The sequence below is a fragment of the Dysidea avara genome, chromosome 12, assembly GCF_963678975.1.
Source record: "Dysidea avara chromosome 12, odDysAvar1.4, whole genome shotgun sequence".
Lineage (NCBI taxonomy): Eukaryota > Metazoa > Porifera > Demospongiae > Dictyoceratida > Dysideidae > Dysidea > Dysidea avara.
In genome coordinates, this window is record NC_089283.1 from 19,884,194 (window position 1) to 19,902,597 (window position 18,404).

At 37.0% G+C, this 18,404-nt stretch overlaps 1 protein-coding gene and 1 long non-coding RNA gene across 2 annotated transcripts; both read right to left on the reverse strand.

Moving 5' to 3' along the window:
• Positions 1-3,596: 3,596 nt before the first annotated feature.
• LOC136241777 (uncharacterized) lies at positions 3,597-4,478 on the reverse strand. The gene is made up of 3 exons (XR_010694399.1): positions 4,346-4,478; positions 4,102-4,186; positions 3,597-3,901 (listed from the first exon to the last, which is right to left on the reverse strand). It is a non-coding gene; the product is annotated as an uncharacterized lncRNA (long non-coding RNA).
• Positions 4,479-13,028: 8,550 nt separating this feature from the next.
• On the reverse strand, positions 13,029-17,293 carry LOC136241038 (kelch domain-containing protein 1-like). The gene is made up of 5 exons (XM_066032219.1): positions 16,794-17,293; positions 16,031-16,182; positions 15,733-15,972; positions 15,430-15,601; positions 13,029-13,318 (listed from the first exon to the last, which is right to left on the reverse strand). The coding sequence occupies exons 1-5, from the start codon at positions 17,224-17,226 to the stop codon at positions 13,155-13,157; spliced, it is 1,161 nt and encodes a 386-aa protein (XP_065888291.1). The 5' UTR covers positions 17,227-17,293; the 3' UTR covers positions 13,029-13,154.
• Between the last annotated feature and the right edge of the window lie 1,111 nt (positions 17,294-18,404).

Genomic DNA, 18,404 nt, shown 5'->3' on the forward strand with positions numbered 1-18,404 from the left:
TATGGTTAGCACTTTAGTGGTTTGTAAGTCTTTTTTTGCTTCCAGCACTTAGAGGGATTACACTACACAGTAAATTATGGTATGACTTATGTAACGCGTTACGTAATATTATTACTTTTGTGGTAACAAAGTAATATAACGAAATACGCTATAAAAACAGGTAATATAACTCAAGTTACTTCACTTACAAATGTAACGCGTTACCTAAGTAATATAGTTACTGTAACGAGTCTAATATTACGTAATATAATATTACGTAATATTATTACTACAAGTAACGAAGTTACTAATCTCGTTAGTTATCCTCTGAGTAATGCCTAGCCACAACGAAGTAACGAAGCTACTTAATGAAGCTTATTCACCAGCTTCTTAGTGATAACCAAGATTTGTACATTGTCCAACAACACAATCATGTCACGTGATAAGGTGGTAGTTTTACACGTGACAGCTTAAGGCTGTGGACACAAAGTAATATAATATGTAATATTATTATAGTTACTTTATTTTATGGGTAATATGTAACTGTAACTAAATAGTTCAGTTGCAAGTATTAAATATGTATATGTAACTATAAAGTAACTTGCCAAACTGAATACCCTTGGGGTGGAGTGGGGCTGAGACTGAAAGGCGCATAATGGCATGAGCATACAGCAACTGTTGCAACCAGTCGTAGCAAAATACTAGCTATAGCGTCCCTATATGGCTACTCAGAGATGGATCCAGACTTCTATATAGATCTGAAGGGGGAACCCGCCTCAGGTTCCACTCTAACTGATCTGAGGTGTGTGTTGTAGCTAATATTATTCATGGTGCTGCTACCATAACATGTGATAGCATGCATCAAAGTTGAAATATTTTATCCTTCAATAGATGAGTAACAGGAACTCCCTTAAAGCAGTTGAAATAGGTTAACAGAGGCCACTGGAATGGCGTCCTGAAATGTGTGTGTGTGTGTGTGTGTGTGTGTGTGTGTGTGTGTGTGCATGCGTGTGCGTGGGGAGCAAGGTCAGAAAGTATTGAAACCTATTAACTGTACCTTACAAAATGTGCATGCAGGGGGTTGAGCATGTCCTCATGCACAGGAAACTTTGAAAGTTATAAATAGAATCTGAGAGCATTTTCAGTGATGTAGGATCGATGACAATACAAGTATGTGTATATCTAATCCAAAACAGCCAAGCTGTAAAAAAAGTGTGTGGCCCTCAAAAGGCTATGGTGAAAAAAGATGTGAAATCCAAGGTGGCGGCCAAGAAATGGCTGTGATGGTAGGTAATGGTAAAACGTTTTAATAATGACAATTCAGGTGAATTATTGTGCTGCTTGACCTGGATTAGATTTCATTTCTTTTTGTATTTGTATACCCCAAATAGGCCGGCTTTGGGACTTTTTTAACCTATCTTTTTTCTTTACCACAGGAAGAAGAAAATATGAAGTAGGTGTACTTTAAATATTTATCAGTAAATGTACAATTATATATAATACATACATTGATTACAGAAATCTCCATGGTGGTTTCTTTGTAACTGAACACTCTACAAGGTGACTTCTTCTAGATGCTCTCTCCACAGGGTGAATTGTTTGTAGCTGAACGATCTACAAGGTAACTTCTTCTAGCTGATCTCTCTACGGGGTGATTTGTTTGTAGCTGAATTCTGTACAGGTGATTTGTTTGCAGCTGAGCTCTATACAGAATGGTTTCTTTGTAGCTGAACTCTCTACAAGGTAACTTCTTCTAAATGATCTTTCTACAGGGAAATTTGTTTGTGGCTGAATTTTCTACAGGGTGATTTCTTTGCAGCTGAACTCTCTACATGGTGGTTTCTTTGTAGCTGAACTCTCTACAAGGTAACTTCTTCTAGCTGATCTCTCTACAGGGTGATTTGTTTGTAGCTGAACGATCTACAAGGTAACTTCTTCTAGCTGATCTCTTTACAGGGTGATTTGTTTGTAGCTGAATTCTGTACAGGTGATTTGTTTGCAGCTAAGCTCTTTACAGAATGGTTTCTTTGTAGCTGAACTCTCTACAAGGTAGTTTCTTCTAACTGATCTCTCTACAGGGAGATTTGTTTGTAGCTGAACTATCTACAAGGTAATTTCTTCTAGCTGATCTCTCTACAGGGTGATTTGTTTGTAGCTGAACTATCTAACTTCTTCTAGCTGATCTCTCTACAGGGTGATTTGTTTGTAGCTGAATTCTGTATAGGTGATTTGTTTGCAGCTGAGCTCTTTACAGAATGGTTTCTTTGTAGCTGAACTCTCTACAAGGTAACTTCTTCTAGCTGATGTCTCTACAGGGTCACTAGTTTGTAGCTAAATTCTCTACATGGTGGTTTCTTTGTAACTGAACTCTCTACAAGGTATCTTCTTCTAGCTGATCTTTCTACAGGGTGATTTGTTTGTAGCTGAATTCTGTACAGGTCATTTGTTTGCAGCTGAGCTCTTTACAGAATGGTCTCTTTGTAGCTGAACTCTCTACAAGGTAACTTCTTCTAGCTGATGTCTCTACAAGGTCACTAGTTTGTAGCTGAGCTCTCTACATGGTGGTTTCTTTGTAACTGAACTCTCTACAAGGTAACTTCTTCTAGCTGATCTCTCTACAGGGAGATTTGTTTGTAGTTGAACTCTCTACAGGTGGTTTGTTTGTAGCTGAACTCTCTACATGATGGTTTCTTTGTAGCTGAACTCTCTACAAGGTAACTTCTTCTAGCTGATCTCTCTACAGGGAGATTTGTTTGTAGCTGAACTCTCTACATGATGGTTTCTTTGTAGCTCAACTCTCTGCACGGTAACTTCTTCTATTGATCTCTCTACAGGGCGATTTGTTTGTAGCTGAACTCTCTACATGGTGGTTTCTTTGTAGCTGAACTCTACAAGGTGATTTCTTCTAGCTGAACTATCTCTTTCCATAGTTGCATGAACTCCCTACAAGGTAACTTCTTCTAGCTGATCTCTCTTCAGGGTGACTTGTTTGTAGCTGATCTATATACAGGTTACTTGTTTCTAGCTGATCTCTTGAATTCTTTTCAGGGTGAGACTGCTCTATTAGGATGACTGCTCTATTAGAGTATCTCGATCTCGCACTTGCTGCACCAAGTTGGATTTCGTATTATTGTTCTATACCATATGCGTATTTTGTACCGTACGCGTATGGTATGTACCATACGCGTATGGTACATACCATACGCGTACGGTACGATTTTCCGTACCATACGCGTACGGTATAGACATACGCGTATGGTACGTACCATATGCGTATTATGCCTTTTCTCAGTATCTTCTAGCCTTGCCATCACCTAGCTACAATGGGCTGTCTTTACAAGCATTTCTAGCTGAGCAAACTTAGAACACAACACAATAATCTGCTTACTACTGAGCTGTAACTATAAATTTATTCATCTCTGAGCACACTGCATGCATTTTATCCTTGCCATGCATGCCCATGCATTTCCCACTATAGTCCTATACTAATGTATCTAAATCTTATGTACATGACCTCACTTTGTCTGCAGAACTTTACATAAATGGTACTGTGCATGTATGCTACTTTATACAGTATAGCTATCAGAAGCATGCAGATGGTCTTATATATATACTCAATTATAAGTGTGGATAACTGACAATTTACAACAGAATTGGGTAAATAAGCAAGGAGAGCAATTACAACATGCATGGTAGCTAGTAAGCTCTAACTGAATTATACATATATGCATATACTGCTTGTGCAAAGCTAATAACTGGAAAAATGAACTTCGTAAATGTCATCAGTTGTGCAGCATGGCTCCTCACTGTATTTGCATTTTTATATACTATGTACACTCTTCTTCTTTTGAAGATCCAATGTCTTGTTTACGTACTTTTCTTGTTTATACATACTGTAAATAGTATATTCATCACACTGGACCTACAAGCACAAATTAATGTGGATGTTGTTAACATTAAAGAGTACATTCAGATAAGAGTAGCTAAACACATTGTCTTCCCATCCACAAGTATGACAGTAAGTAGCAAGTAGCTATACAACGCACTTAACAATAATAAAACAATGCATGCTACTTAATATACATTCATCACTGAACTATACATTAGAACTCATAAACTCACCATAAAATCTCTGCCACGTTGTGTTTTCCTACTTCATCTCAGCAGGCAATGTACATGCCTCATTCAATAGCAAAGATTCAGCGAACTACAGTTAAAAAAAAATTATTGCACAATTAATTACTATGCACATCAGTCTTAGAGTATAGCGTGTCTAATATTGCTATATTAAGCTACAACCATGCAGATTTACATTAATTTGCAAACTAAAAACATTACTTTCTCTACAGTTATATCTCTTTGCTACCTCCCTCAATGTTATTGTATCAGCATTCTCCAGGTCTTCCTCTGTTTGAGCAATCATTATTTCTCGAGCTCATCTGATTAAAATTGTCTGTTCAACACACCTTTAGTGCCACCAGGCATAAATGTCCATTTTTTAAGTGGAAGCTAGTGTACTAACAAATTAAAGGTAAACAATAGATTATATGTAGCAACAATAGAATAAAATATTTAATGAAATAATATATATATGCCTGAAAAAATTGGCTCCATTTGCCAATGGATGCAAATTATTTAATATGGTTGCTATGTTGTAACCAATCAGAATGCAGTATATGGATAATTATATCAAAATCTTATGTTTATGTTTAGCTACAATGCTACCTCTACTGGCTTAGCGTATGCATTCCAGTTATATTCATTGAAAAATCGTGAATATCAATATGCTGGCACAATTCTACAGCCTAAAAGAAATGAATGTCTTTTGTCCTAAATAATGCTTTAGAAGATCAAACTTCAAATTTCAGTTTCTGAGTAAGACAAGGAGCATACTACTCTTGTTTTATGTTGAAGGGATAATTGGGCACCTTTAAACCCAAACACATTTTTACAAAGTTCATATATACAAGTATAGAGAAACCCCTAGTAGAGTTTTGGGTAATATCGCTCTATATAGCTTTTAATTATTGTACTAATCTTTGACTATCTTCAGGAGTATTTGTAAACACATAAATATTATGTGTGGGTATTGTTCTAATTGTAGGGAAGTGTAGGCAGACCATTTATAGGCAAAACAGACTACTGTATATAATATTATTAATCAATAACTGAAAGTACACAATAACAACTAACTCTTACTACTACAGTACACAATATTAATGTTACAGGTATGCATAAATTACATTATATTACATCATGTCACATCATTACATTACATCATTAACTCTATTATAGATATGAAGGAGGAGTAGCATTTGTAATAATGGCCTAGTTTTTGAATTTTCATTGTATCAACAATGGATCATGAATCCAATAAGAAGCAATATATGTGTAGCAATTGCAGCCACAATGTACTGTGTGGAAGAAGAAACAAAAATTAAAATTTACCACACGTTGTCAGTGTGTGCAATTGCTATGCAACAGCTAGATAATTTGTGACTGGATTTGCAAAAAGGCACCTTTTTCACAGACAAAATTTGACCCATGCATATTTTGAAATTCGGGGTTTCATAAGTTTTTGAACATATACCTTATAATTGCGCATGCCTGCATGCAATTATCCATGAGTGTACAGTAGCTACTAGTATCTATCTGCATTTTGATACTAAGAGCAAGTTTATCAGTGTAAGGAGTCAAGTGTTACATCATTTTGTTTTCTGGTATGTAAAATGTGTGGAAAAGGTACCTGTTCACAAATCTGGTCATTTTAACTCAACTATTCTAAAGAACATATACAGTATACCAGCTTGTGTACTTTCAAATCAATTACACTGTGGATAAATGAAGTCATTTATTATAAAAATGCAAGATGGAAATCCATGACAAATAAGGCAGTAGACAGCAGGACGAGGCAATAAATCAATATGTACAAAAGTCAGAAGTCATCAAGAAAATAATCCACAGGTGCTTACATAAACCATCATAATTATATGGGTGATGGCTCTATTGCATGTATTTTGTGGAACTGTCAGATACTTTGATGAAATGTCAGATACTTTGATGAAATGAAATGAACAGAAAGACTAGCCCCTCCCTCCTCCCTCTTCCCCGAACAGAAATGAAAGCAGAGTGCCATCAGGCGTAGTCAATAGGTAAGGCAGTGCAAAAACCTTCTGCTTGATATTATACGCATACCAGGTTAGCTATACTCAGATGGTACGATTTTCCGTACCATACGCGTATGGTTGTACCGTACGCGTATACGCATATGGTATGTACCATACGCGTATGGTACAAAATACGCATATGGTATAGAACATTATAACTCCGTGGCTTTAAGTCTGATTCTTCTACACCATTGATGAGCCTTTCTAAGATGATTACTCCATCTGTACAACGATTTTCAAAGCATTACCCCCAAGCAGTTTATCTGGTAGGCGTGGCAAGCAGTTGTTCTTTTATTAGGTAATCTCGATTGCATAATTGTTACACACTGTTGGTTTTTTCGTTGTATCTTCCTGGTTTTTAGCTCGATTTCTTTCAAACCACAAAAGGTTAGAGGTTCAATAGTTAACCTATTCACCCACCGATTTTCAGCTTCTTCCCATACGCGGTTTACCCTGTAAGCGTGACAACATATTGGTGTTATTTTTCGTGAATAAATCGCTCATAACGCTTTGCCTGTTTATCGTATTCCAGCCAGAGTTGGTACCGAGATGCGCCTTTATACCCCCCTTCTGTGTGCCAAATTTCAAGACAATCGGGTATGGCGTTCGCGTTTTATAGCAGTTTTTGTAAGTGTGCGACAAGAGGAAGAAAAATAAGGTGGGGACTATTCTACGGAACGGAACGGAACGGAACGGAATGATGGACTAAACCACGGAACGGAACGCTTTCTCAAATTGAAGCTTGCAACTTACCATTGCTGAAACTTCCCTTATAAGTTAGCAGTGGCATCTCCAGTGGGTGATTAAACATAAGATAAAAAGAATTAACGGATCAATTGTGGGTTTTTGTTGGTTGTCATTAGTAACGAAGTATTATTGTGGGATGAGCTGTATCAGTGATCTTCATCCATACGGAAGGGAACTTTATGTGAGCTGTTTTTCTTATTTAGACTTTAGAAAACAGTCTGGGCCGGTCTTTTCAAGTCATAAGTCAGTGTATAAATAAAGCAAGCAGGAAGATACTGGTAACAGGAAAGAGCCAGCTGAATTAAAACTTGAAGAATTTTGTGCAGTGTGTGAGGAGCAAATATTTTGGCAGACTGCAAGGAGGGTATATTCTGCAAACATCACTGAAGTGTGTGCATGGAGTTATTTATATATTAACAGCTGGTGCAGTGGACTAATGCCGTATTCAATAGTGAGCTGATTTTATCTGTTGCACAATTCAAGGATGTGTCTGACTGCTAGCCTTGTATCAGGCTAAATGCCAAAACTCCAAAATCAGCCAAATCTCTATTATAAGCCGCATGTGAAACCATGCCCGTAGCCACCAGGCAAACGTGATTTGGACCAGGATGTGTGTGTAATTTCAATGTATCTAGTCAGACCTGAAATGGAACACACATTAATTACATACCACCTAAGAATCCTAGGATTTCTTAAGTGTAACATTTCACATGCTTCACTTCAAACAAAACAGGTTAAATTTGTTCGTCTATTTTCAAGTGATTCCCAGTCCAGCTGGTCCATGAAATTACAATGGGATCACATGTATTTGTTACAGTGCGGGCTGTCCTGTGTTGGATCTACTGTAGAGTTGAAATTTCACTGCCAATGTACTGACACTAGTACTGTTGTAGCATGTTTAAGTGGAGGACAAATGAAATAGTAATGCTAGATTATTTATGTATACAAATTTTTCATAATGAAATTGATATCCCATTTTGATTTGTACTTCCACTTTGCAACATATTCAAGAACAAGAAGCTACCACACTTAATCTCCAACCACTGTCATTAATTAACCAAGATCTCACTAGTCTGTAATTCACCTTACTGTAGTAATTTTATTGATTCATCTGTATGTTTTCTTCATTTTCCTTTGAAGTTGTACCAAGAGTTCATAATAAGGTGGAGAGTGTCTAACTTGAATGCATTCACCAAACACCCTGCTTAAAGTAACACCTCGGCCTTATTTCAGAACAAAGGCTTTACCTTCTTCAGCAACACTAATCAACAGTTTTCTACCTCCCAGTAAAGGTGTTGATTTGATGAAAGGTGAACTTTACGCAGGGTGTTTGTACAGGCCATACTGAGAGTTAGACACTCTCCCCCATACAAATCAGTATTACAAACTCTTGGTTGTACAGTATAGGTAAACAAAGATAAGTTTCTCTCCCATCTTATTCTAGGATTTCTATTGACAAGGAAAATTCAATTATTTGTATACAGGCTCAAAATTGAGAAAATATAAAGAAAGTGAATTAATATTATACAGTCAGTTTGCTTTTGGATATTTAATGTCTCCAACCACAACAAAAATTCGATGAATCCATGCATCTCATCACTGGTCGTCTGAACATTCTGAAAGTGATACCTCACTCAATCAACCATATATTCTGTTTATTAGACTGAATAAAGTCATGATTACCTAAACAATCACTTAATTAATGTTTTATAATTATCCTATTCCATTTTTCTGGAGGTTCTACTGATAAAATGCAATTTCAGCAATGATAGCAGCTAGCCAAGCTGCAAGTTGATTCAGAAATCATTCCATTCTGTAAAATAGACCCCATCCAGAATTCAACTCAGTACTCAGGCTGAGACATCTGACAATAGTCCACTACTCTGTTAATGAATCATTGATGTTCACACAATATAGCCTCCTTGAGGTATCTGAATGTTTGCTCCTCACACACTGCACAAAATTCCTTTAGATTCTGCTTAGACTGAGTTGATTTAGCTTGTCACCATACTTGTTTCCTTTGTAGTGCAGCTATACACATACTGATTTATGCCGAATAGAAAGGCTGGGCCTCAGACTGTACATTCTAAAGTCAAGTAAGTAAAAATAACTCACATACTAGTAAAAACAAGTCATGCATTAAGTTCCCTACTTGATATATCCGAAGATGAACACACTGAGTCAGCTATTCCCACAATTAGTACTTCGTTACTAATGACAACCAACAAGAACCCACAATCGATCCTTAAATTCGTTTTATCTTTCTTGGGGTACGTTTGATTACCTGCTGGAGGTGCCACTGATAACTTGTACAGCAATGGTAAGCTGCAAGCTTCAATCTGAGAAAGCATTCCGTTCCGCAGTTTAGTCCATCATTCCGTTCCGTTCCGTTCCGTTCCGTTCCGTTCCGTAGAATAGACCCCACCGAAAAATAAGAAGAAAAGAAAACGAAGAAACTAAGCCAATTTTTGAAGTCGCATATCTCGTGAACGCTTGAAGCGATTTCGCTCAAATTTGGAATGTGGAGTGCTGAAGTTGGAGGGCATGTCCACAGCAAAAATCGTCTTGTTTCATCAAGGAAGCACAGAGCTACGGAGGTGCGGAAATTGTTTTTTCTTTCTTCCTGTCAATATACTCACGGGTGTTGCGCGCCGGCTTCTTGGGCCGCACGACACACTACCGTGTGTCTTGATACTTTATGCACTAGAATGTTTGTATAATAAATGTACTGAAGAACTGGGTGTTACATTACTAAAATGTTCCTCATCACAATCAATAATGTAATATGTAAAGCATCAAGCGGCACTGTTGCAGTTATCTCAGTAGTATCTCATACATTTCATGTCAGCTCACTCCACACACTTTACGTCTGTACATCGCTGTATACATTTAGGTTACACATGTGTTGTTTGGCTTTTTAAAGATATCAGAGCACTGGAAGCTGTTCAAAGAAGAGTGATGGACACCTGATCATGACTTATTCTGATACACTGAAATCCTTAAATGTTTGCCCTGTATATTATATAGAATGGACATGATCATGACTTAAAACACTGCAAGACCTTGTAGAAGAATATTTTCAATACAACGTGTGTACAAGATCAAATGGACTAAAATCCTATGTTAAAACAAATGCGGAGAAATATAGTTCTGCAGTGAAAGTGATAAATGACTAGAATTTCATACAGTCATTAAGTAATACTTTTGTGTCCATTCTTGTTGGTCAAATTTACTATAATATACTGTATAGTATAGTGGTATAGCCCCCAAAATTAGCCAAATCATGCACTTTTCATAAAAGCATGAAACTTTCCACATAAATAGTATTCCTCATGACATGTATTTTTGATATAGTGCCATCACAGGTTTGACCTTTATGGCCATTTTTGCCCAGAAATTTGATCAATCCTGTCTTTAACTCCCTGAGGCAGTGATTGACATGTTAAAACATGACACCAAAGTAAAGATCTTGTTAAACGAAATAGCTTGCATGGTTTTATTTGAAGTGGTCATTAGGTACTTCCATTTTATTTGAAGTGGTCATTAAAGTTAGCTATGATCGCTTTTATTAGCTGCAAAATTCTCTGAATTTACCTGCCCTTGGGGTGTAAATTACCCGTGGGGAGTTAAATTATCTCAACATGGGTAATAATTATATGATCTGCATCATTTAAAACTAAGTTGTTTCGTTCAATAAGATCTTTATTTTGGCACCATATTTTAACAAGTTAATTAATACCTCAGGGAGATATATAAAGACAAAAATGATCAATTTTCTGGGCAAAGATAGCCATAAAGGTCACCAAAGGTCAAATCTGTGATGGCACTATATCAAAAAATTTATGTCCTGAGGAGTATTACTTATGTAGTTATGTGGAAAGTTTCATGCTTTTATGAATAAGTGCACAATTTTTGTGTTGTTCCGCCATACTAGTAATGTGTACATAAGCTTTACCTTTTTTCAATATAAGCAAACTACATTGCAGAACTGACTTATGTTATGTTTCTATACGGAATGTTCTATTAGAGTAGTTAGGTGACTCCTCTACTATAGAGTATCTCAACCCAATGGTAGTATTCTGTAGGCAAACAAGTGAAGTTGGCTAATGAATAAAAAGTTTCAGTACTTTAGCTCCTGGTCTTAGCATTATCAAGGGACAATTGTTCCTGAACTCTTCAAAATGAAGTACTTACTAAAAAATAAAATGAAGTATTTTAATACTTCCATGTTAGTAAGTAATACTAACAGCAAAGCAGTAATGCTTTTATAAAATTAAGTATTAGTATACTAGAACAACGCTACTGGAAATAACTACAGTGCTCCCTCGATTATCTGACCCCCTTGGGACCAAGACATGTTCAGACAATAAAAAAGTTGGAAAATCAAAAGTTTGGATAATCAATCAAAGCCCATTAATTAATTTATATACAGAACCTTGTTAAAATATTCTAATAGAACATACATATTGAGACAAAATACGTTTAGATAATCAAGTGTTCAGATAATAGAAGTTAGGATAATCGAGGGAGCACTGTATTGTGTTTTGGTGTCAGGGGTGGAGAAATAATAGTGGAAGCAACTGCCCTATGGACTTTACATGCAGTTATGTAACAAGTAAGTATGTATTATACTACGTAGTGAATACTGTAAAACTGAAGTGTCACAGGACACCAAAACGTCCCACCACCGGTGATATTGGTGTCCATATTGGGACATTTTAGTGTCTGGAAGACACTTCAGTTTTTACACTGTGTAGGATAGAGTGTTTACTGTTGTGGACAACTAGGCAATCTTTGAGACTTACAATTGTAAGCTTTCAAATAGCTATAGCTATGTACAATTTATTAAGTGATAAACTGATTTTGGTTAATTTAAAATACTTAATGATACATGGTTCTGTGTGTTATAACACATCTTCCCAGTGTGTCCATGCAGGCACTCTCAATGTCTATGATCTGGATAAGAGCCCCTGACAATAGTTAACTTTGTCATACAGTACTATCAATTTTGAAAGAAAATATACATTGATAATTCAATTGAATCATGACATGATCAGTTCTAAAACTATATATGCACATGTACACAGTTGGATAATTAATTTTGAAGATGACAAAAGTGCCTCAGGCTAAATGGTACAGTATTCTTCAGTGCAAGCTATAGTTTAAGAGCCTAGGGAATCTGAATCAATAGCCTGGGGTGTAGCTCTAAATATATGTATGGTTTGATCAAGGACTAACCCACCAAGTTTTTATTGAGGAATCCTGCTGATATTGCTGCAGTCTGATTGGCACAACCATTAAGGAATGTGGTCCAGATCCTTCTCAAGGTCATCATGTGACTTTTACCCTGAGGTTGCAGGTACAACTTCCCACATCTATGTGCATGTGCAGGCAATGTTAATACTTAGTACATGTTTAATGGTTAGAACTTTTAAAATGTTTATGTGTCAAGGGAGTAGCTAACTTTCAGTGTTGATGCCTATAGCTAGTCTGTATACATATACCTACTTAATGTATGTTAACTAAGATAATCCATCAATTCACAAGCTTTCAATACAGTCCCAGGAAACAATTCCTGACTGCTCTATTAGAGTGTTTCAATCATTCTAGTGGAAGGCTGCAAAAAAGAAGCATTGTGCTATTATAAAATCCAACCAGTTATACTAACACGATTACCTTAATCAGGCATTTTCTGTCAGTTGTTCCCACTCCTGCTTTTCATTCCTGGTTTTCCTAGAATTCCACCTACCCATATTTTTGTGTGGCATTATTATATTGAAAGCAACAAGTTCTGGTGTGATAGAGTCACTGCTATACTAGGTTCCTCACTCAATTTCAGGTCAAAAATTAAATACTGAATTATTCTACAGACCAATGCATTTCAGCTCAGGTATGATGTCATGATATGATCAGCCACAAAAAGTACAAATTTTATTGTATATAAAAAAGAGCACTTCATAGCATGTATGCTTATCATTGAGATCCTTCCCTCCATCAAACGCACATGCAAGCACACACACACACACACACACACACACACACACACAACACACGTACACACACAGAGGCTTAAAGTTAAAGTATCCTTATGATGATGAAGGATTAAGCATATGTATCAAAGCATTAAGCCTGGAAAGAAACTGTCATGAATACAACTTATAAAAACCTTGTCTGAAAATTTATAATCATGTATATGCAGTACGTAATCAACTACAGTAATACTTTCATCATTGTTAATGTTTGGCGGTAATTTAAAATAGTTTACAGTAATGGAATTGAGAACATTTTATAGGAATTACCAAGTTTTGTTCGATGAGAGTATTTCTTTATTAAACAATTACTAGCGATATCAACTTGACTGAGATCATATCTGGAGATGACAAGATGAATGGCCATCAGACAAATTTGTTTTAGTGATGGAACACCTACACATATTACACAGTATAGAATTCATGATATGCAGCATGGAAAAATGTTGTTATACCAGTGCACACCAAATCAAAATAATTACTTTCACCAAAACTTGATCCCAAACTCCAGGGCTTCTAATTTCTACCGTTATTATTTGCAGCTACAAACTTTCCATGTCATATTGTACAGTTGTGTGGAGCACATGCTCTATGGGGCCATGGCAAAATTATAGATCAAGTCATGATCAGGGGCAGATTCAAGGAGGTTGGGGAGCACAAACTGGTGAGGGAAAGTTCACTATGATGTGCAATGAGATATTAAAGTGTCATTATTACATCTGTGAGTTGTATACATCAGTGACATTGTGTTATTGTTTTAAACATTTGAGAAGTAAACTTCACTTGACTGTTTATGAAATTTAGTAGTTATTTATAGTTTAGGAGAGAACTGTAGGGGAGATACCCTGTGTAGTAACCTGTGATATTTAAGATTTTGATTCTTTTTGGTATGGTATAAGATGAAAATATCAGTTCTATATTTGTGACCGGATTTTACAGAACCGATCCAAATCACACATCAGGCAAAATCAAACTAACACCACCAGTGGATAGCTACACTATCGTACTACAAGTTTTGACCCTCAGCACTGCTCAAACCACACGAGGCTGGTTTTTACACACGTCTTTTCTGGGTGGTGTGGAGTGCTCAAATGGCGGTTTCAGGCCTTGTGAAGGACCTGGCTTTGCAAGAGTCAGTGGTTTACTGGTGGACAGCCTTATAATGTTGGCCAGACGTGTTCTCTGTTGATTTTGCTACATATCAGCCACTAAGGAGCCAGCACAGCCCTGTAATCTCGTGTCTGGACTCCAATCGTGGTCTGCCTCCATTTTGAGGTCTATCTCTTGCCCTCCCCGCCACCCCCCAGCCTCCACCCCTTTGTGAGCACTCGTGATACTACTTCGCTCGTCCAACTGCTCAGATTTTCTATCTTATTTGGCGGGAAACTGTACAAGCAGCTACAAGTACTGGAAGTGGCTTGAAAGGTAACAGATTGATGCATCTTTTGTGTAAATTTCATACGCATGCTTGCTATCCTTGGAGAGTTATGCTGGCTTCAATTCTTTAAAACTGTTTATCTCGGAACTTCTAATGTGCGATTTAGATCGTTTTTCCAAAATCCAGTCACATTTGTGTTGTATGTGCAATCATTCATTAAGTAACTATGTGGTTGATGTATACATGATACCTTTAATTTTAACCACTGAATATACAATAGGTTAACAGCACCTATGGAATAGTTAATGGATGGAACAGAGTGTATACCACATTGCACTAAACTATTTCATGACAATCACCGCAAAATGATATGGTAACCTTTTAAAACATACCTTGTCCTGTATGTGTGATCTATTCATTTGATGAAAAATAATCAAGTCGCATTGATTAGCCGTGTGCCTGAGAATTTTTGATGGTGAACGACTATTGCTAACCCCATATAAAAGTACGGGTAGCAAATACAGCTCGAGCTATAACTCACCACTAACACTACGGACTCAGGTTTTCTTTCCAGCTATTGGTATTCTATACAGGTAGAGCATTCTGGAAGAATTACTGCTAAGTGGTCGTACATTTATCAGTCATTCACCGTTATGACATATTAAAACGTAACAAAACGTGTTAAAATATCACGTGTTTTTAGAATGTTTTCGGCAGTGCATATACTCTATTGGATTATTATTGAAATTTAATTGTTTTGGTGAAACATGAAGTTAGTGTTAAATTTTGTTTGTCTAAATGTTTTGCTTATACAGCAGCTATTACCTGCTGGAGAGAGCTAGCACTATTGGTTTATTTTGAACATATTTTTGTGTTTTTCTACCAATATTGCCATTTACAGTACCATAACTATGGTAACTTGATAACAACCATTGTGCTCACCCAGTTTTGGAACTCAAAATTGTATCTGAAAAGCCATCACCATTATAAATATGAAGTCTTGTATGGCTTCGCATGACATTAGAGGGTGCTTACTGTTCTAAATGAATAAGGTCTATACTACTATTAATATTTGTGTGCTGCTGCTGTTAACAAACAATTTCAAAGTATTAGTGCAGGTAACCCTTACCAAATTCAAGTAGTTTCATTGTTTTGACTGCTACCCTTGCACTACCTGGTACAGTTCTGTTGGCATATGCATTTCCACCAAATATCACTACAGCACATTCCTCTATTCCATCAATGTAATATGGTTGTGCTGTGTGCCAGGCTGTTGGCTGTATGGTGGCTTGAGGGGGAAACTGTAGGGAAAGAAGTAACAATGAACATTAATTTCTTACTGTAGGTTACAAGCACTGAATAAGAAAAACAAAACATTCTAATATAGCAATCACTGATGCCACAACACAGTCAAACATGAAAACAGAGTTACCTTTCTCCATTTAATTGATCCACAGTCATGTCCATTAATCTCCAACAACCACACATCACTACTGATGGATTGTTCATCATCTTTACCCCAGGCTATCAGTAGTTTTTGAGTTAGTGGTGGTGTACCTGGTATTAAGCACTTATCCACCATGTCAGGATTAACAAGACATGCTGTAGTGTGAAATGTCAGTCTGGGTGGCCAGCTACCGACATATCCTGACTTGAGGGTACTAGTAAATTCCTATACACCGTATACAAGAAATGGTAACTATAACTACTGTATGATGGACATTTCTTACTTTGCATTGCAAGTCAAACATGTAGAGATCGTCACTTCGACTGTTGTCATAATTTCCACCAAACACAACAGCATGATGATCACTGATCCTGGTGAATGTCACTACTCCACATGGTGGAGGCCTGCTCTTAACAGGTGGAGAACTCCACTCTACTGTATACAACAAGACAGACATCACTGTATTCTTATGTATATAAAGTCTAGTAGCAAGTGATGTAATGGCTTATGTCTGTATTGTGTCTGTATTTACACAGTGTTATTATTATTGAAACAATGAAGTGCAATATAAACATTTGTTAGAATTGTTAGTATGTACCTGTTCGTGTGTGCACGCTTGCACATGTAAGTATGTATACGTATAATAAATATTATGTGCTATAGCTACGTATCAAAATGCAAATGTACACATTCAAATATTTTATTATTTTTATTTTAGCTCAAATATTTGGCATAGCCATCTTCCATACAAGAGCGTATAAAGAACAAATGTACAACTGCAATAAACAAACAAGTATACTGGGAAGCAATAAGTACAACACAAGCACACTTTGGCACTGTGTGAAGGTCACATGGAGGGGGTAAAGTTAAATAGCTAACTTATTGGCACGGTGTAAGGAGAGAAGTACCTGTGGGCCACTTGAGTTGGGCCATCCAAAGGTGTGGCTTTTGCATAAAGGTAGGTTACATATACTATAAAGAATCACATACATTACAGAGGTAGATCATACCTAACTAAAGGTAGAATACCTAACACACTCACATACAAGTTTTGATCTCAAATTCAAAGTATTCATTGGTCCAAAATTTGTCTGGAGCATTTGTATATGATTGGCAGTCAGCTCCTTCTTGTAAATGAGCTGTAGTTCGTGCTTCTCCATCATTCGGTGGCTGTCGTAGTGTCTTAGTCATCCCCCCAAACACACATAACTTCCCATCATAGCTCAGTGCTCCACACAGGTACAGAGGTGGAGGTATATGTGCATTGCTAACTGGAGTAAGTCTCTTCCATTTGAATGTTTCAAGATTCAAACAATGTACAGTGTTAGCATGTATGCCATGTCTTTCTTGAGTTCCATCCTCTTGTGTTAGGATTTTAGTATTGTATCCTGAGAATACATACAGGTTTCCATTTATTTCAATCATGTTACAACCTCTTCCAAACAGTGGAAAGTCTTCCATACTATCTGCACGAGTCATCCTATGTCGCCACACCCCTTCCTCTAAATCATACTCGTCAATTGTGGCAGTAACAATATTCGTCGTTGTTTTGTGCTGGTTCTGGTTCTGGTAGTGTTGTACACTCCTTTAGGCCACTCCAATTGGTAATTATGTTTCTGGTCCTCCGCCCGAATCCTATTTTGGAGAATGTGAAATTTCAGAAATACATGGGTAAAATGCCCGCATCAGCCTTTTGGAAAACCTGGATTCCAGAAACAATTGTTGGGCTGCAACAAGTATGCTAAATCTAACTATCTAAGTGTCATAGTTTGTATTTTATCAGTGAATACCTACAAGAAATGGGCACAGTGCATAGTATGGATCGATATACTCTAATAGAACAGTCAGTAAATCACAAAAATACTCTAATTAATCAGTCACTTCATTGTTGCTCTGTTGCTGAATTCCGCCCGCCCGCACCTAAAACTGATTTTCAAAGGACCAGAAACATAATTACCAATTGGAGTGGCCTTATATTACGAAACCTAGGATCGTACCTGAGAAATTCATAACCTGCCTTAATCCTCTCTCCCTCGCCTCCCCACACATAAAACTTGCTGTCTTTAATTAAACTACACCCTCCGTTTCTTGCTAGCAGCGTAAAAGAATCTTTGTAAGTTTGAAACGCTTTTCTTGAATGCTCCATTCTTCACTTTGTGGTCCAATTCCTAGCACGCATGCTCCTTTAATACTGACGTCACTGAAGTATGTATAGGGTTTTCCCCTATCCTAATATAGTGCACTTAACCCAGCCGAGTAAATTGTCAGTAGTAGTGTATACTTGTCGTGTCGAGGTCACAGACGCATTATTCTAGAATTCTTATCTGGCTCGAGGCCATTCAGAAGCTCAATCTGAACAGAATTATTGATGGGCTAGCTGAAAAGAACATCCTTTCCTTCTCTGTGGGAGAAGGATTGAAAAGCATTCATGATTCTTATGAGAAGTCAAGAATAGTTAGTGAAATCTTGCAAGGAAAACGAGAAAGAGAATTTAATATTTTTCTGAGGATAGTAACACAAGAAGAACAGGGCAGCAAATACTTTCATGCCACTGAACAGTTCTTTTCACGATTCATTATATTTCCAGGATATGAAGAGTATGCAGTTTGGCCAAATTGTAAGTTAAATACAGTAATTATTCTAAACCTAGACAAACT

What these genes read in the sequence shown, in the direction of transcription:
- LOC136241038 (XM_066032219.1), bottom strand. Translation starts at nt 17,226, where the DNA reads ATGACTCGTGCAGATAGTATGGAAGACTTTCCACTGTTTGGAAGAGGT. An exon ending in GATCAATTAAATGGAGAAAG is followed by an intron (nt 15,602 to 15,732) that starts GTAACTCTGTTT and finishes CTTTCCCTACAG; the next exon opens with TTTCCCCCTCAAGCCACCAT. An exon ending in AATGAAACTACTTGAATTTG is followed by an intron (nt 13,319 to 15,429) that starts GTAAGGGTTACC and finishes TAATATGTGTAG; the next exon opens with GTGTTCCATCACTAAAACAA.